Here is an 18,811-nt window from a genome sequence, read left to right on the forward strand (position 1 = left end):
GGGAGGTTTTACAGCCGGTCTTGACCTGTGAGGCCAGGAGCGGGGTGGAGGCCTATAGAGCAGAGTCCACTTAGGTCTGCCAGGTCCAAGGCAGCACCACCCCACTGTGACTTCCCTAGATGCTTAGGCCCTGGGGCTGTCAGAACCTCCTCCCCTCCAGCCCCCAGGGCTCACTCTGTACACCCTAGGGACTCTTGGGCTTTTTAGCTTCATATGGGCCATGCCTCTGGGGTTGGGGAAGCGAGAGCCTGGCACACCTTGGGCCCCGAGGATGCTGGAGGGAGAGAAAAATGGGAGGAACTTGGGTCATGGTGTCTGGCAAGATGGAGGGCTGCCTTGGCAGCATCAGGAAGAGGAAGTGGCACCAGCCGCCAGCTCACAAGCCCTGGGACGTGCCCAGACCTGGAGAATGCTGCCTGGGCACCCCCAAACCAGCAGATGGAGAGGGAGCTCCTCTCCCAAGTGTCTGACGCATTCATGGCTAAAGCAGTATTGGGAGGTTGAGTGGAGAAAGAGGTACAAGATTCCTGGCTCGTAGGGTTCAGAGAGGCTGCAGAAATGAGGCAAGGATCTGGCGGGCACTTTCTGGGGGTTTTCATCCCAACTTTGCCTTTGACTGACTGTGTACACCTAAGCAGGTTTCTCTGAGATCCTCACTGTCCTTATATGTCACCGTGGGGTGGAGGTGATAATACTGGTTCTATCTTGCTCTCTGCTACCTTGTTAATTAGCATCAGGACTAAGGACAGAGGACAGAGAGAAGGCTGGACCATGGGGGCTCTGTATCTCCCATACTTAACTGACCAGTCCTCTTCCAAGTATAGAGGAACCCCAGTTCCCTCGTGGTGCAGATTTCCAAGAGCTTGAGTAAAGAGGGTATCCCCAGAATTCCTCAGCTTTTCCTATGATCTTTCCAGCCCTCTGCTTCCCACATGTCCTTACCTGTCTGGTCTCCCCACCCCAGCACTCCCTCACCCTTCCGCCACTTATCTGCGCTCCTCTTCCCTTTCTCTGCCTTTGCTCACCTCCAGCTTTCCTCTAACTCCAACTCCGGGAGGAGGGAGGGGTTCCTCTGGTTTCCAACACTGGCCCACTTTGCATGTTGCCTTGCATTTTGCATCTAGATCTGTGGTGCTCCAGAGAACGGCTTTCTCAGGTGTGACGTGAGCCAAGCCCTAACTGTCCAGAAGAGTGAGCGCTGATCCCTGTGACCTGATCAGAAGGACTGAGGGGCTTGCTGGGCTCTGCACATCCCCGGGCCCCTCCATCTGGGCCCCTGTGGAGAGGAGGGGCCGGGCAAGCAGGCAGCTGGGCTATGGTTTGGTGCCTCAGTCTGGCTATCCTCAGCCTGATCATCAGCCAAGGGGCTGACGGTGAGCTGGATTCCCTGGGCTCCAGAACTCCCTGTTGGCCTTGGGGTAGGGGTGGTCCCCCCGGGGTTCTCTGTGCGCAGGTCAGAGGAGGGGAGGAGCAGCTCAGGTTCTGCCAACGTCATAGATTCCTTCAACCCCATCACCAAGGCCTGGGGAACCCACCGAGACAGAGAGGGTATCTCCCCTCCCAGCCCTGGTTCTGGGTCCCTGCTGGGTCCTCATGCCACCCGCCTGCCCGCCCTGCCCACCCTGCAGGTCGAGGGAAGCCTGAGGTGGTGTCGGTGGTGGGCCGGGCCGGGGAGAGTGCGGTGCTGGGCTGTGACCTGCTGCCCCCGGCTGGCCGGCCCCCTCTGCATGTCATCGAGTGGCTGCGCTTTGGATTCCTGCTTCCCATCTTCATCCAGTTTGGCCTCTACTCTCCCCGCATCGACCCTGATTACGTGGGTAAGACTTGTCCTCAGCTGAGAGGTTGGGAGGTGTCTCCAACAAAGGTGGGCTGGGTAGAGTGGGAACAAGGCCTCTTCTTAACAGCTCTGTCCCTGCCCCAACCTCATCTCCAGCTCCACTGCCTGAACTCTGCATAACAAGCATGGCTCTGCTCCCAAGCAGTGTTCATTCACTGAAGGATTCATTCATTTACACACACACACACACACACACGTGAGCACGCACGGTCTGTTTGGAACTCCACTTGGCCTGTTCCAAAGGAGATCCTGCAGCCCTGCTGCAAGTATCCATCCTAATTCTCTAATCCCTCTTTCATCGCGAACCTCCCAGGCTCCTCCTGATCCTCCCTGGTCTCCCCCTACTTGGCCCTCTCCTGGCGCTTGGCTCTGCTATCTTCTCACTCCCTTGCCCTCCTCCCCTCCTATTTTCTTAAATGCTGATTTGGGGGGTTCTAGCAGCAGGCTTCTAGGGAGTGGACTGATGGGGCAGCAGGGTCAGGGGGTTTCTGATCTGTCTGATTCTGAGTTCAGCGGAGCAGGGCCAGAGGGAACCAGGCTCCCCGAAAGATCCGCAAACAGATGGGGCTGGGCTGGGTTCCTGCTTCAGCTGGCTGCAACATGGACTTAAAATAGTGTATAGGCCTCCCTGGGGGCCTTCTCCTGTGCCCCAGCTGCTCCCTGAAAAGGCTCAGCTTCCTCCTAATCTCCGGGGAGCCTTAATCTGAATGGTTTAGTGCAGGTCTCTGAGGGCAGAGTGTGGGAGAACCCAGGGCTGGGGCTGGGGCGGCTGGCAAGAGTCTGGCTGCCTCCTCATAGGGGAAACCCAGGAAAGGCCACCTGGGAGGCCGTCGATGGGGGTAGGGGGACCCCCTCCCTTTTCCCTCTTTAGTTTGAATCCTGGGAGAAGCCACAGGATTGGCTAAGCTGTCACCGCGGGGCAGGCTGAGCACAGAGGGGAGGAGGCTCAGGCAGGTGGTGCAGAGGGAAGGGTTTATTTTCAAACTGGGGGCAGTTGTTGGCAAACAGCCTGGTGGGAGCGTATGTGTCTGCACAAGCCTGGGGAGAACCGCTTGGGAGAACTGATGAAAGCGGGGGCCCCACTTAGGACAAGCGGAGAGACAATGGCCGGGCCCAGCCCCCGATCCTGGCCTCTGCCCGCCGGGCTGGGGAGCCGCTGGGCTGAGGCTCGTGGATGCAGAACGTTGCCCCACTGAGGGCAGGGTTAGGGGGAGGCTTTTCGGGGGTCGCCTCTGGGCAGGGGTGGGAATGGGGGAGTTGGGGGTGGTGATGTGCAACTCTCCTTCCTGCCCTCCCTCCGCCCTTTGTCTGGAAGGTAGCAACTTTGCAACCTGTGGGTTTTCTTTTCGTCTCTGTGGTGTTCCTTTGAGCTGCCCGGCTGTGAGCAGTAACCTCGGGGGCTTTCTTCCTACCCCTGCCCTTCATGCCCACCCCTCCCCTGGGTCTGAAGCTTCTGGTCAAGGGAGAGCTGATATGGGGAGTCAGGGCCCTGGGGAGAGGCCCCTGTACCCATTAACCCTTTTACTGCCTCCCAGTGTGGAATGGGCCTCTCAGCCTTTGTGCAGGGGACTCTGAACTGCAGTTGCTAGGCAACGGGAGGTGGAGGTTGCTAAGGACAATGGTGTCCTGTCATAAACCCTCTGGGCAAACGAAGGGGAGATGGCCTGGGACTGTGTGTGAGGCCCATGGCCTAGAATGTGGGAGGAACCACGAGAGAGACTGTTTGGAGCCTTCAGGGATTACACTGAAGGGAAGGCTTCCTATCTTTGATGACTTTAGAATCCATCTAGCAGAGGAGACTGGATTTGTGGACTAGTGCAAAAGTAGTAAAAGCACTATAAAACAAGCCAGGACTAAATCCTAGAATGAAATTAGCTGCTGTGTGTAAAGAACCCCGGACAGCGCCGTCATGGTGTGAAATCCTAGGTGTGGAGAGAAAAGAGGGTCCCCTTCCTCTCTACCAGTTTCCCTGGGGTGGGTCTTAGATTAGCTCTTCCAATTCATGGGGCCAGCTTTTGGTCTTTGACTTTCATGCTATATTTCTTGAGAGTTTCAAAATACCCTCTGTGGCAGAAGGGACATGAGTTTTCTCTCTGTCCTGAGTTCTTTGATAAAAATCAGTTATCTCAAGGACTTCCCTAGTGGTCCAGTGGTTGAGACTCCATGCTTCCAATGCAGGGGGGACAGGTTAGATACCTGGTCGGGGAACTAAGATCTCACATGATGAACAGCCGAAAAAGAAATCAGTTTTCTCGTCCTCCATTTAGAAGAGTCCTCTCTCCTCACCACCTTTTATCCTTGCATCCCCTGGGCTTCCCTGGTGGCTCAGACGGTAAAGAATCTGCCTGCAACGCAGGAGACTCGGGTTTGATCCCTGGGTCCGGAAGATCCCCTGGAGAAGGGCATGGCTACCCATTCCAGTATTCTTACCTGGAGAATCCCATGGACAGAAGAGCTTCGTGGGCTGCAGTCCATAGGGTCGCGAAGAGTCGGGGACAGGACTGAACGATTAACTGCGTAACTCTCACTCTCTGCAGAGTCACCTCTTCCTGGAAACCTGTACGCCTCTTGCTTCTTAGTTTCTCGGAGTATCCGGGCACAGTTAGGCCTGATTCTTGGACTTCTGTGTGTATGTGAACTTGCACTTGTACATGAGAGAGAGAGCTCTGCCTTTGGAGAGCTTTGCAAGAGTGGGGACTGTGTCTCTTCCTTCCTGTACACACCCTTGCGTGTGGAGAGGTCTGGAGACACTCACTTTGGCTCTGTAGGTAGAGGATGGGCCTCCAGAAGGGGGACCCAGGACTCGGGAGGGCACAGGACCACCTGTTCCCGGCCAGCTTCCTGTTCTTCTGTGACACTTCCAGTCTAGCCATCCATACCTCACAGAGAAGTTAGGACATACGGTGTGCTTTATTGGATATTCTGATCAACAGACATTTGGAGCTGTTACCCACTGACTACCAACACACGCCAAGTGAGAATATACTGGCTAAGCTCAGGGATGAGTGCCCTGAGCGTCACTGGGTCCTCACACCAGTGAGCAGTGGAGAGCCTACTGCATCATGAGAAAGCAGGCCTGCCTGTATGGCTGAATAGCCACGTGATTTTGGAAAGAAGCTTAACATCAGTTCCTTTACTGGAATTCTTGAGAGGATTAAGTATGGTGACATTGCCTGATATTACATGGCGCATATCCCAAACTTGATTTCCCTTCTGTCTTCTTCCTTCTTTGTAGCACTTGAAGATCACTGTAATCAAAAGTTACCATCACATGGGACTTAGAAGAGGGCGCAGTGCAGTCTGCGGGGTTCCATGGCCTGGCAGGTTAGGGTTACTGAGGAATCCCACTGGTGGGAGAAAGGGTGGGATCATGTTCAATGTTTACCTGAGAGACCCAGGCTTATCTAGGTGCGGATTTAAGCACCCAGCCCTTTAAGTAGCTCCACCCTTTCTGGAGAATCCCCACCCCTGCACCTTGTTCTTAGAAGAAAAAGGACCCTTGCCTGAGATCCCAGAGCCAGCCTCAGCCTGATACTTCTCTCATTCCCTGGTGGCATCAGGGCCCCCACGGGTTGATTCTGTTTCAGAAAGATGACCCTAGAGGTAGAAAGGAAGCAGATTGGAGTGGGTGAGTGTGCCAACAGCTTCAGATTGTCTGGTACTAGGGGGCTTCCCTTGTAGCTCAGTCGGTAAAGAATCTGCCTGCAGTGCAGGAGACCCGGGTTCGATCCCTGGGTTGGGAAGTTCCCCTGGAGAAGCAAATGGCAACCCACTCCAGTATCCTTGCCTGGAAAATCTCATGGACAGAGGAACCTGGTGGATTGCAGTCCATGGGGTCACAAAGAGTCGGGCACGACTGAGCGACTAACACACAGAGGAAGGGCTAAGTAAAGGCATAGTCTGGTTTCATCTGTTTTGCATAACCCAGAATATTTAGAAAATGTCATTTGTCCTTATCCAAAGTCAAAGTGGGGTGGGCACCTGATGAACATGAAGGCAGTGGGACCCCTTTGTGGGTTGTTTGCATAACCCAGTTGAGAGTTGCAATCAGTTCAGTTCAGTTCAGTCGTTCAGTCGAGTCCGACTCTTTGTGACCCCATGAACTGCAGCACACCAGGCCTCCCTGTCCATCACCAACTCCCGGAGTTTACCCAAACTCATGTACATTGAGTCGGTGCTGCCATACAACCATCTCATCCTCTGTCGTCCCCTTCTCCTGCCTCAATCTTTCCCAACATCAGGGTCTTTTCAAATGAGTCAGTTCTTCGCATCACGTGGCCAAAGTACTGGAGTTTCCGCTTCAGCATCAGTCCTTCCAGTGAACACTGAAGACTGATCTCCTTTAGGATGGACTGCACTCAGCTTTCTTTATAGTCCAACTCTCTCATCCATACATGACTACTGTAAAAACCATAGCTTTGACTAGACAGACCTTTGTTGACAAAGTAATGTCTCTGCTTTTTAATATGCTGTCTAGGTTGGTCATAACTTTCCTTCCAAGGAGTAAGTATCTTAATTTCATGGCTGCAATCACCATCTGCAGTGATTTTGGAGCCCCCCCAAAATAAAGTCAGCAACTGTTTCCACTCTTTCCCCATCTATTCACCATGAAGTGATAGGACTGGATGCCATGATCTTCGTTTTCTGAATGTTGAGCTTTAAGCCAACTTTTTCACTCTCTTCTTTCACTTTCATCAAGAGGCTCTTTTAGTTCCTCTTCCCTTTCTGCCATAAGGGTGGTGTCATCTGCATATCTGAGGTTATTGATATTTTTCCCGGCAATCTTGATTCCAGCTTGTGCTTCCTCCAGCCCAGCATTTCTCATGATGTTCTCTGCATATGCGACTAAACTAAAGTGAAGGTGATAGAGAGGGAAACAGTATTCAAGAAGTAGAGTCTGAAAGGTTTACTGAACAAGCTCATGTGGGAGTGAAAGAGAGAACACCAAAGGCTAACTGAGCAAGCTGATGTGAGAGTGAAGATGACCCCAGGTCTCTGGACATGCGTGATGGTGCTGTTGACTGACGCAGGGGAGAAGGGGCAGACGGTGTGTCGTCAGGTGAAGGATGGAGCCAAGGTTGAGTGCAGTCTGCGATTTCAAATCTTGAGCTCATTCATTTGTTCAACCGTTTTATTTAAGCATCGTGCTGCCTGGCTTCCATCTACCCCACTTGGATTTTTTTCTCTCTCTCTCATTTTATAGATGAAGAAGCAGATGTTGAGAGAGAGGTTTAAGTGGTGTAGCCAAGAGGGTATATAGCAGAGCTGGACGCTAGGTCTCTCTGGCTGCAGTGTGTGGCTTGCTCCCTGGGTCGCGCTGCCAGGGACCCGCGAAGCTGTCTGTGGTGCAGGACTGTGCCAGGAGAGGATGCTGAGGGCGGAAGGGCGCTGCCTGCTTGCCCTGGGGCTGGGTGCACTGTGGAGCTCTATGAAGTCTGTCAGCCGCAGCCTGGATGCCCTGGAGCGTGAGGGAATGGGGTGAGGAGGCTGCTGACCTTGCTGCCTGGCTGGGCTGGACTCTGGCCACCCTAAGGCGCTTAGGCCACTGATAATAACCCCGGCGGATTAGGGGCTTTGGTAGGCGAGGTCTGGATCCCTGCTCGGGCCCCAAACACTGCTGTGGTTTCTGGGGACAGAGTCCTCTGGCAGGAGTACTCCCAGGAACTCCCTTACAAAAAGAGCTCAAGGATGGGTAGGTTCTGTATGACTCCAGAGGAGACACAGAGCTGGTTCTCTGAGCCCCTTTCCCTACAGTCCCGGAAGCTAGGCGTCATTGAGCTCTGTGCCTTGTCCGCCTGCTGCCGCTCTGGTTTCTCTTTGTCTAAGCTGGGTCCCAGCTGCTGAAAGGCAGGAATGACTCGAGGGGCTGAAGGGAGGGATCTGCCCTCAGTGACCCCAACCCCATCTGTGCCTCTCTGGACCCCACTGTAGTAGGGTGGCTGGGAGAGACAGCCTGTTCTTTACATCTGAGAATGACCGGTGTGATCAGGGGCTTGGGGCTCCCATGCGGTCCCTTCAGCACCCTTGATCCAGGGCTGTTTTCCCAGGGCGTGTCCGGCTTCAGAAGGGGGCATCTCTCCAGATCGAGGGGCTCCGGGCTGAAGACCAGGGCTGGTACGAGTGCCGCGTACTCTTCCTAGACCAGCACAGCCCTGAGGACGACTCTGCTAACGGCTCCTGGGTGCATCTCACCGTCAACTGTAGGAAGCTGGGGGCTGTGGTGAAGGAGGGGGGGGCACGTGGAAGGGGGGAGGGTGGAAGGACAGTCCCGAAGCCCCACTCTGCTGACACCCCTTGTTTACATCTCACCCCGCCCACCCCCACTCCTGCCCTTTCCATTCTTCACACCTAAAACCAATCAGCCTCTTGGCTCTGTGTTGGGAACTTCCTGTCTCTTCCCTGCTCCTGCTTCCCTGACCAGGATAGCATAATGGATAGGGGATAAGGGGTTATTGAACCCCGAGTGAGACATTGGTCACATATATACAATACTTTGTTTTATCAAAACCCCTTTTAACCCAGTACCTCATGAATTCTGTCTCAACCCTAAGAAGGAAGGAGGTCACAAGTATTCCCATGTCATAGATGAGGAAACTGGGTTGTGCCACTGATTAGCGGCAGAGTCTAAAACCCAGGCCTCCCGACTCTAGAGGGCACCTGGCTCTCTCCCAGCTCTGAACACCTATCCTGTGCTCCGCTCCCTTGCCAGCTCTGCAGGCTGTTGCGGGGATGGGCCGGTGCGTCCTCATTGAGCCCTGGGTGCTGCAGACAGGGTGGCCCAGGGCTGGGGATTCCCCTGAAGGTGGTCAGCCTGATGAGCTGAGGGCTGCAGCCCTGATCTGCCTCTCTGGTCCTGGGATGCAACTCTTTGGGCTGGTGGCCCCTCTGGCACCCCCTGATGTCTCTCTCCTCACAGCGCCCCCTCAGTTCCTGGAGACGCCTCCCCAGGTGCTCGAAGTGTGGGAACTGGAGCCGGTCACCCTGCGGTGTGTGGCCCAAGGCAACCCCCAACCTCGGGTGACTTGGAAGCTCCGAGGACAGGACCTCGGCCAGGGCCAGAGTCAAGTGCAGGTGAGTCCTGCGGCTGGACAGTGTGGGGCAGGTGGTGGCCTGGGAACAGGCTGCAGGACAGAGCGAGTGAGGCCAGGCTGGGAGACCCGCCGGAGGAGGGGCTTGGCCCGGGCTTCTCCGAGCCTGGCCTGCTGCCTCCCTCTGCTGGCTGGCCTCGGAAGTGCAGGGGCGTCTGAGGCCCGCTGTGGGCGAGGAGATGCCTGGGTCCCGCTCGCTGACTTCTGCTCTAGGTGCTGAACGGAACGCTGCGGATCCGGAGGGTGGAGCGAAGCAGCGCCGGGGTCTACACCTGCCAAGCCTCCAGCACCGAGGGCAGCGCCACCCACGCCACCCAGCTGCTGGTGCTAGGTGCTGTCTCGGGGGAGGGCCGGGAAGCTGGACATAGCGCGTGAGAGGACTGACCTGTGGCTGGGGGTGCACAAAGCTTGGGGGGCGGACTTGGGCCTGAGGCAGGGGCCCCTGGAGAGGGAGGGAGCTCCCAATGCCTCTAAAACCAGCATCTTGCCTGTAAAAGGGTCAGTGAATGCAGGTATTTAGTGCCTAGCAGTGTGGTACAGTGGGAAGGGCATGGGGTGTTGGTGTCAGACTGACCCCCAGAACCCCCTTGACCTCTAGCTTCCTCGTCTACACAAAGAAGTTCCTGTCTGCCTCTCAGGATTGTTACAAGACTTAGCTTCAGCCGAGCACAGTAATTTGTGGTCAAGCCCTTCCCTTCAGAAGGAAAGCTGAAAAGTACACTCTGCCTTCATAGAGCCCCCTGGTGACCTCGGGAATGAGATGCAGAGGTGAAGCCCTGCTCTCCTGGGTGCTGTGGGGGAGGCAGCGCTGGGCAGTGGTGCAGGGTGAAGTCTGGCGTCGGGAAGGCCTGATGTGAAGTTGCCTTCCCACTGATCTGGGGCAAGTCGCCTTACAATCTGTCTGCCTCTGAGCCTTCATGTCTTCATCTATGAAGTGGAGACAATAATTTCTATCACAAAAGGCTCTTAAGAGGATTAAATGCAGGTCAGGTCAGTCCCACCTGGCGTGCCTGGAGGTGTTCTGCACTCCAGCTTGTATCATTACCTCTTATTACTGGCCACTCATGTAGTTGGAGCCTGGAGAAGGGAGACAGCAGTGGGGTTAAAAGGTGGTTTGGCAGGGTCTCTGTGGCCTAGTCAGGCTCTTGGGGAAGAGCCTTCAAGACTGCCTGGCATGGGCCCAGTGAGCTCCCATACTGACTTGAAAGAGTATGGAAGGCTTGATGTTTGAAAAGATGGTTGGCCAGGTGGGGTCACAAGGGCCCACAGGGCTGGGTCAAGAAGTTTGAGCTTAATGTGCTGGGAGCCAGGAGCTGCTGCGGATTCTTGGGCAGAAGAATTCTGTGGCCAGAGTGGGTGGGTGGAGACATTTTTGCATGAATGGCCATGAATGGAGTCAGGGATTGCTGCAGCATCCTGGGGTAAGGTATTGGGTGCCTGGATTAGGATAGGAGACACAGAGGTGTTGTAGATGGTGTAGATAGATGAGGGGTGGAAAAGGTGATGGTGTAAAGGGTGAGCAGAGGATTAAACTGGGTGAATGTGGCTGTCCCTGGTAGGGAAGCGAGCTTGCTGGAGCAGAGGAGGAACTTGTGTTAAATAAAAGGGTTAGGGCCTGTTTCCATTCCTGAGGCCCTGTAGCAACCAGCCCTGTATTCTAGAGGGCAGACTAGGGAGAGAGGCAGAAGTGACCTCAGGGTTCCTGGGAAACTGGGCTGAGGCCCCTCCTTCCCCTGTGCTTCCCCCTTCCCAGGACCCCCAGTCATTGTGGTGCCCCCCAAGAACAGCACAGTCAATGCCTCCCAGGATGTTTCTCTGGCCTGCCGAGCTGAGGCATACCCTGCTAACCTCACCTACAGCTGGTTCCAGGACAGCACCAACGTCTTCCACATCAGGTAGGGCTCTGCGTGTGCTAGGGTGTGGTGTGGTGGGGTGGGGGTGGGGAACTGGTGGGCAGTCTGAGGAGTCCCTTGGCTGAGCAAGGCCTGGACCCCTCCGCCCCCGTGCCATACTGCAGCCGCCTGCAGCCCCGAGTGCGGATCCTGGTGGATGGCAGCTTGCGGCTGCAGGCCGCCCAGCCTGATGATGCCGGCCGCTACACCTGTGTGCCCAGCAACGGCCTCCTGCGCCCGCCCTCGGCCTCTGCCTACCTCACTGTGCTCTGTAAGCCCCACCCCGGCTCCCTCGACAGATTGCTTCACTTCCTTGGGCCAGGCTCAGCTCCTCCCCTACAACTTGTCACTGCTTCCCCCAGACCCAGCGCAGGTGACCGCCATGCCTCCTGAGACGCCCTTGCCCGTGGGCATGCGGGGGGTGATCCGATGCCCCGTTCGTGCCAATCCCCCATTGCTCTTTGTCAGCTGGACCAAGGATGGGCAGGCCCTGCAGCTGGACAAGGTACAGGCCTGGGGCAGGGGAGAGAGGGCTTAGCTTGGTGTTATTCTAGTCAAGACAGCTGGGGTGGCCTTTGATCAATACAGTGACTGGAGATCGTACACCTCTTTTATTTTTTTAATTGGAGTATAATCACATTGTAATGTGTTAGTTTCTGCCGTACAACAAAGTGAATCAGCTCTATGTATACATATATCCCCTCCCATTGGAGCTTCCCTTGCAGCCCATCCCCCTCCCATCCCACCCTTCTAGGTCATCATAGAGCACCGAGCTGAGTTCCCTGTGCTTTACCGCAGGTTCCTACTAGCCATCTGTTTGAGAGAAAAACAAATATTGTCTATTCACACATATATGAAATCTAGAGAAATGGGACAGATGAACCTGTTTGCAGGGCAAGAACAGAGATGCAGTTATGGACGTGAGACACCGGGGGAAGAAGGGGAGGATGGGACAGACTGGGAAAGTAGTAATGACATCCGTGGTTGTCGGGTGCTGTGCCTGGTGTCTGGTAGGAACAGGAGCAAAGAGACATCCGTGCCTCGAGGGGCTGGCACAGCCACAGACACTCTGCTGGAAGGCTAGCGAGGCAGGAGGTGGCGAGCACCTTCCTCTTAGGGCTGGTTGAGGACAGATCAGCAAGGGCTTCTGGGATGCTAATGACGGCCTTGAAGGGCAGAGAGACATTCCATGCAGAAACCAGGGCCCAGAGGCAGGAAGCAGTATAGTGCGTTTATGGCATAATGAGTCATCCAGCTGGGTGGGAGCTACGATTCCTGTGGGGACATGACTGATGCAGAGAATCTGGAAAGACAGGTTGGGACCAAAGGGAAGAATATGGATGCCAAGTTAATATTACCTCATTCCAAGGTGATTGAGATTTTTTGTTTGTCTGCAAAGACAATAAATTCCTTGTGGGTTAGTATTGCATCTTTTAATCCTAGTCACCCCAGGGCTTCTGCAACCATAGTAGTACTCAATAAATTTTTTCAAAGGTTAAAAAAAAAGTCAAAAGGCATTTGGAACCAGTGAAATTGCTTGAGCAATGGTGTGATAGCATCAGTGTGTCCATGCGAGTGTGCTCACTTGCTTCAATCATGTCCAACTCTATGGACTGTAGCCCGCCAGGCTTCTTTGTCCATGGAATTCTCCAGGCAAGAATTCTGGAGTGGGTTGCTATGCCCTCCTCCAGGGGATCTTCCCCAGCCAGGGATCAAACCCGCATCTCTTGCACTGAGGCAGATTTTTTACCGTTGAGCCACCAGGGAAGCTTATATGATAGCGTCAGGGCTGTGAGCAGTTGAGTTTGTCAGAGAAATGAAGGGGAAGAGAGTGGACATTTGTGGTGCAGAGGCTGCTGAAATGAGATTGTGGGTGAGAGGTTACGAGGCCTGAGTTAGAGGGATAGACGTGAAGATGGATGGAACAAAAGGCCTTCCCAGGAGGACAGATGTGGGGCGTGAGACAGAGTAAGGAGTCAGATGTTAGCCTTTGACTGTACAGAACTCGGGAAGCCAGGAAGAAGAGCTGATGTGGGGTGTAAGATAGGGAATGTAATCGTGGAGGGCTTGGAAGGCAGCAGGCAGAGAACCTCACACGGCTCAACCCCACGGGGTGCCATTCACTCCAGATTCCCTCTGAGTGGCTCCCCTGGAGTTTGTCAGCCTCCATTCCTCTGACAAACTCCATTGCTCACAGCCCCAGTGCTATCAATAGGCTGCCTTCACACCACTGGTAGCAGCCCCCCTGTAGGAAAGAGAGTGGAAGGGCGGAATTCAGAGAGGGGCCAGCCTAAGGGTAGGTTGCGGCCGCCTCCGTGCAGACGCGGGTCTCTCCCGTGCACTGCTTCTCTCCATCTCTGGTCTGGCCTCTGCTGAGCGTCTCTGTCTGGCTGTCATCTCCTCTTGCTTCCAGTTCCCCGGCTGGTCCCAGGGCCCAGAAGGCTCCCTGATCATTGCCCTGGGGAACGAGGATGCACTGGGAGAATACTCCTGCACCCCCTACAACAGTCTTGGCACTGCAGGGCCCTCCCCAGTCACCCGTGTTCTGCTCAAGGTGCGGCTTGGGGTGGGGGATGGGGGCGGGGATAGTGGCAGCAGGTCAGGTGGCTGAAGATGCAAGGCTGGTACTGACACCAGGCCGAGGTGGGTGGGACAGACACGTGGGGAGCGGGGCTTCCATGTCTGTTTGCCATGGTAGTGGCAGCCATCAGATGCCACAGCAGAGGAAGGTCCCCTGCCCGCCCCAACCCTTTAACAGGCTGCCTCCCTCTCTGGAGTGAAGAGAGTAGGAAGCAAAGGGGAGGGTGAAGGGTATTCTCTAGAGCGTTGTACATCTTCAGAGAGGCCTCTGCCCATCAGCCCTGGTCTCTCCAATAATGTCCCTCCAGCCCCCTTGCTGGGGACAGGCGAGCTAGCAAGACACTGAGAGATGCAGACAGATGGTGGCCCCAGAGAAGGGGGGGAATGGCCCTCAGGCGGCAGTGTGAGAGAGCCCCCACCCAATGCCAGATCTGGGTTGCAGGCCCCCCCAGCTTTTCTGGAACGTCCCAAAGAAGAATATTTCCAAGAAGTAGGGCGAGAACTCCTTATCCCCTGCTCTGCCCGGGGAGACCCTTCACCTACTATCTCTTGGGCCAAGGTAAGGCTCCTGACCCCACTCCTCCTGTATTCACACCTGCTTTCACACTCGCCGCACCCCTGCCTCTCTGTGCCCCTGGATGTTTGTGGGGAGAGGGGAGGTGGGCAGGAGGTGAGGAAGAGAGGGCTGGCTGGGGAGGAAACTGGAGCTGCCCCGAGAGCTGAGTGGCGCCCTTGGTGAGGGGTGGCTGCGTGTGTCCTCAGGGCTGACCAGTGGTTCTGTAGGTGGGCCGGGGGCTGCAGGGCCAGGCCCAGGTGGACAGCAACAGTAGCCTCATCCTGCGACCACTGACCAAGGAGGCCCACGGCCGCTGGGAGTGCACGGCCAGCAATGCTGTGGCCCGAGTGGCCGCCTCCACGAATGTCTACGTGCTGGGTTAGTGGCTGCAGAGCAGGCTGGAGGCAGCCGTGTGGGGAGGACCCAGGGGAAAGAATCGTTTGGGGGGCCCCAGACGGCGATCTTAGGTGGGGAGCCCCTGGGATGATGGGTGGTGAGCGGAAGGCTTGGATCCCCTGAACTCTTCGCCCTCCCTCAGGATCCTGACCAGTATCCCTCCATTGCCCCCACCCAGGCACCAGCCCCCACGTTGTCACCAATGTGTCCGTGGTACCTTTGCCCAAGGGTGCCAATGTCTCCTGGGAGCCTGGCTTTGATGGTGGCTATCTGCAGAGATTCAGTGTCTGGTACACCCCCTTGTGAGTGACCTGCCCCTGCCATCCCTCTTACCCCTCAACCTGAGTCCCTCTGGCTCTCTGCCCTCTCTCCTACCTCTCTGTGCCAGCCCATGCCCTGACTCTGCTGTCCAATTTTCAGAGAATCTCAGGGGTTCAAAGCCCAGGTCCTGAGAGCTGGGGTGGTTGAGGGGACAGGGGAGGTCAGCTCTCTGGACTCCAACCTTCCTCCTCTTCCTAGTTCATGAAATGCCCCCCCCCCCATTTCCTCCTGTCCTCCAGGGCAAAGCGTCCTGACCGAGCCCACCATGACTGGGTGTCCCTGGCAGTGCCCGTGGGTGCTGCTTTCCTCCTAGTGCCAGGCCTGCAGCCCCACACCCAGTACCAGTTTAGTGTCCTCGCTCAGAACAAGCTGGGGAGCGGGCCCTTCAGCGAGATTGTCCTGTCTGCCCCTGAAGGTGAGCGATCAGAGCAGCAGACAAGGATGGGGAAGGGCTGCAGGGAAAGTCCAGACGGGGGCAGTCTGCGTGGGAGTGGCCAGAAGGGTTTGTGGAAGATGATCGAGGCTTGACTTTAGGGGTTCTGGGAGAATAGTTGGGCACCAGGGGTTGTGGAAGGACTTCCCTGGTAGCTCAGATGGTAAAGAATCCACCTACGGTGTGGAAGACCGGGGTTCGATCCCTGGGTTGGGAGGATACCCTGGAGAAGGCAATGGCAACCCGCTCCAGTATTCTTGCCTAGAGAATTCCAGGGACAGAGGAGCCTGGTGAGCTGCAGTCCGTGGGGAACACTTCCATTTCCAGCAGATGTGGAGGAGCAGGGGAGGGGCACTGGGAATGCAATCTTTACATGCCTCTGTGTCCCCTTCAGGGCTTCCTACCACACCAGCTGCCCCCAGTCCTCCCCCGACAGAGATGTCGCCTCCCCTGTCCCCTCCACGAGGTCTGGTGGCGGTGAGGACGCCCCGGGGGGTACTCCTGCACTGGGTTCCCCCGGAACTGGTCCCTAAGAGGCTGGATGGCTACATCCTGGAGGGCCGGCAGGGCTCCCAGGGCTGGGAGGTGTTGGATCGGGCCGTGGCAGGCACTGAAATGCAGCTGTTGGTGCCAGGACTTATCAAGGTAGGTGTGGCGGGTAGGCAGGGGTGTGGGTCCTGCCAGTGGCCCTCCAGCCCCCTGCTGCACTCCCCAAACCTGGGCTCACCCTGATTTGACCATCCTTACCTCCGCTTGGCTTTCTACTTCACCCGTATCTTCCAACTGCAAAGTCTTTCTAAATGGGCTTGGGGTGAGCAGTGCTGAGCTTTGACCCCCTTCTTGGACCCCCATCCCCAGGACGTTCTCTACGAATTCCGCCTCGTGGCCTTCTCTGGTAGCTATGTCAGTGATCCCAGCAACACAGCCAACGTCTCCACTTCTGGTGAGAACCCGGCAGGAGGGCAGAACCCTGGGGATTGGGGGGGCTCGGAGCCCCCTGTGTCATAGACACCGACCCTCCCTCGTGTCCCCTTGCCCAGGCCTGGAGGTTTACCCCTCGCGCACACAGCTGCCAGGCCTCCTGCCCCAGCCAGTGCTGGCCGGCGTGGTGGGCGGGGTTTGCTTCCTGGGCGTGGCTGTGCTCGTGAGCATCCTGGCCGCCTGCCTCATGAACCGGCGCCGAGCCGCCCGTCGCCGCCGCAAACGCCTCCGCCAAGGTAGGTCACTTGGGGCCCCGCCCTCTATAAGCACCTCCTACTTGGAGAAGCTCCAACCCCCTGGCAGGGCCAGGTGTGTTCCCCCTGCTTCCCACTTTTTCCACTTTCCCCAGGCAGATGGGGTGGCGTCTGGTGTGGAGTGAGGCTTGCGCCCTGGGCCCTGGTGGGGCTCGGTTTCTCCCGTGTCACCTCTTGTCCTCTTATTCTTGCAGACCCACCTCTTATCTTCTCTCCCGCTGGAAAGTCAGCTCTCCAGTAAGTGCCTCCGCTTCCTTGGCTTCCTTCTGCCTTCTGTGAGCACCTTCCTTTTCTGCACCTTGGGGAGGGGTAGAAGGGGTGGAACAGAAGTGAGAGGGAGGTGAGGATGGAAGTGCAGAGGCCCCAGCCTGGGGGCCGGCCCCGTGTCGCCCGTGCCTTCCCTCCACCCCTCCACCATGTGGGTCCTTCTCTCCCTTGCTCTCCCTAGCTCTGCTCTGTTCTGCATCAAACCTCTCAAGGCCTGACGCTGGCTCCTGGGAGGGGGACTGGCCCCCTACCACAGACCCTGATCTCCTGTCCTTCCCCAGCTCTGCTCCGGGCTCGGGCAGTCCTGACAGCGTGGCGAAGCTGAAGCTCCAGGGTTCCCCAGTCCCCAGCCTGCGCCAGAGTCTGCTCTGGGGGGAACCCGCTGGACCCCCCAGCCCCCCTCCGGATCCTCCACCTAGCCGGGGGCCCTTACCCCTGGAGCCCATTTGCCGGGGACCAGATGGGCGTTTTGTGATGGGACCCCAGGTGGGGACCTCCCGAGACAAGTCAGGCCCTGAGCAGTCCGAGCCTAGGACCCCAGCTCGGCGTCAGGCCAGGTCCTATGATTGCAGCAGCAGCAGCCCCAGTGGGATGCCCCAACCCCTCTGCATCGCAGACATCAGCCCTGTGGGGCCCCCTCGACCGGCCCCACCCAGCCCTCTGCCAGGTCCAGGGCCCCTGCTCCAGTACCTGAGCCTGCCCTTCTTCAGGGAGATGAATGTAGACGGGGACTGGCTCCCCGTGGAGGAACCCGGGCCTGCTCCACCCCCAGATTACATGGATACCCGGCCCTGCCCCACCTCATGTAACCTCCAGCCCCTGGACTGCCACTCTGAGTCCCCCAGGGCAGCACTTCCCGGGGCCATGGTCGGGGTTGGGGCCGCCCCAGAGCCCCCGTACACAGCACTGGTTGACTGGACACTGAGGGAGCGGCTGCTGCCAAGCCTTCTCCCTGCTGCCCCCCGAGGCAGCCTCACAAGCCAGAGCAGTGGGCGGGGCAGCGCCTCCTTCCTCCGGCCCCCCTCCACAGCCCCCTCTGCAGGAGGCAGCTACCTCAGCCCCGCTCCAGGAGACACCAGCAGCTGGGCCAGTGGCCCTGAGAGGTGGCCCCGGAGGGAGCATGTGGTGACAGTCAGCAAAAGGTGAGGGCAGTCCCTGCCCTGCCCTGCCCTGCCCTGCCCTGCCTTGTACAGATTCTCCCCACCCCTCTCTTGCACCCTCTGCCTTCCCTGCTCCATCCCCACCTTGGGACCAGGAGAGCTTGTCTCCTTTTTGAAGCTTTCGCTGAGGTCCAGGGATCTTCAGAGGAAAGCCATGGCCCACCCTCAGCTTGGGGTCACCAGTTCAGGCTTTTCTGGCTACCCTCTATTCTTCTACCCACACCACACATTTGTCTCATTTCACAGGAGGAACACATCTGTGGATGAGAACTATGAGTGGGACTCAGAATTCCCAGGGGACATGGAGTTGCTGGAGACTCTGCACGTGGGCTTGGCTGGCCCTCGATCCCGACTTGAAGCTGAGCCAGAGCTAGGTGTGAGAGCCTTCCAGAAAGGCAGGCACCCCTGGCCTCACCGTCCTACACCCCCAGCCTTAGGACTCAGCCTGTTCCCAGCCAGGCCCGCTCCTCTGACTCCTCTGCACCGGCAGGCCCTAGAGAGCTTCATGGTACTGGTGAACCCCAAGAGTTCACCCAGGGGACCTTAAGACATCTTCCTTTTGTCCTTCCTTTTGCAGGTGTGAAGACTCCAGAGGAGAGCTGCCTCCTGAGTGCTGCCCATGCTCCTGGCCCTGAGGCCCGCTGTGCTGCCCTTCGGGAGGAATTCCTGGCCTTCCGCCGGCGCCGAGATGCCGCTAGGTCCCGGCCACCAGCCTATCGACAGTCCGTCTTCCACCCTGAACAGGCCACTCTGCTGTGAATGCCCTAACGTGAGACAGGGTGAAGGCGCACGGACCCTGCAGGGGAAGCCCCCAGCAAGATCTTTCTCCAGCTGGGGATGCTGCCCCTGCCCCTTTGGTGCTCAGTCAGAGACCCTGACAGTGGGCTTGCTGAGGGGTGTACGGACTGAGGCCCTCGAGTCTGAGGACTGCAACGGTGATCTTAGGTCTGCCTGTGTGCGTGCGTGTGTGTGTGTGTGTGTGTGGTGTTTGTGGTGTGGGTGAGGCTTTTTTTTACAGGTAAATAAAGTGAAAAATCTTTCTGTGT

The 18,811-nt window shown here is 57.0% G+C and overlaps 1 protein-coding gene across 1 annotated transcript; it reads left to right on the forward strand.

The window, feature by feature from the left end:
* The first annotated feature begins 1,315 nt into the window (after positions 1 to 1,315).
* IGSF9 (immunoglobulin superfamily member 9) lies at positions 1,316 to 18,524 on the forward strand. The gene is made up of 20 exons (XM_068965072.1): positions 1,316 to 1,373; positions 1,629 to 1,817; positions 7,885 to 8,037; positions 8,754 to 8,908; positions 9,139 to 9,256; positions 10,679 to 10,820; positions 10,943 to 11,095; positions 11,235 to 11,322; positions 13,231 to 13,371; positions 13,840 to 13,956; positions 14,181 to 14,331; positions 14,528 to 14,651; positions 14,910 to 15,085; positions 15,498 to 15,748; positions 15,962 to 16,046; positions 16,144 to 16,320; positions 16,533 to 16,575; positions 16,887 to 17,747; positions 18,012 to 18,139; positions 18,343 to 18,524. The coding sequence occupies exons 1-20, from the start codon at positions 1,316 to 1,318 to the stop codon at positions 18,522 to 18,524; spliced, it is 3,492 nt and encodes a 1,163-aa protein (XP_068821173.1).
* Positions 18,525 to 18,811: the final 287 nt, after the last annotated feature.

Source organism: Capricornis sumatraensis, chromosome 2 (genome assembly GCF_032405125.1).
Source record: "Capricornis sumatraensis isolate serow.1 chromosome 2, serow.2, whole genome shotgun sequence".
Classification (NCBI taxonomy): domain Eukaryota; kingdom Metazoa; phylum Chordata; class Mammalia; order Artiodactyla; family Bovidae; genus Capricornis; species Capricornis sumatraensis.

Excerpts from the sequence above, each read along its gene's own strand:
- IGSF9 (XM_068965072.1), top strand. The coding sequence starts at position 1,316 with ATGGTTTGGTGCCTCAGTCTGGCTATCCTCAGCCTGATCATCAGCCAA. Across the intron at positions 1,374-1,628 it reads CATCAGCCAAGGGGCTGACG|GTCGAGGGAAGCCTGAGGTG; the intron begins GTGAGCTGGATT and ends CCCACCCTGCAG. Across the intron at positions 15,749-15,961 it reads TGGTGCCAGGACTTATCAAG|GACGTTCTCTACGAATTCCG; the intron begins GTAGGTGTGGCG and ends CCCCATCCCCAG.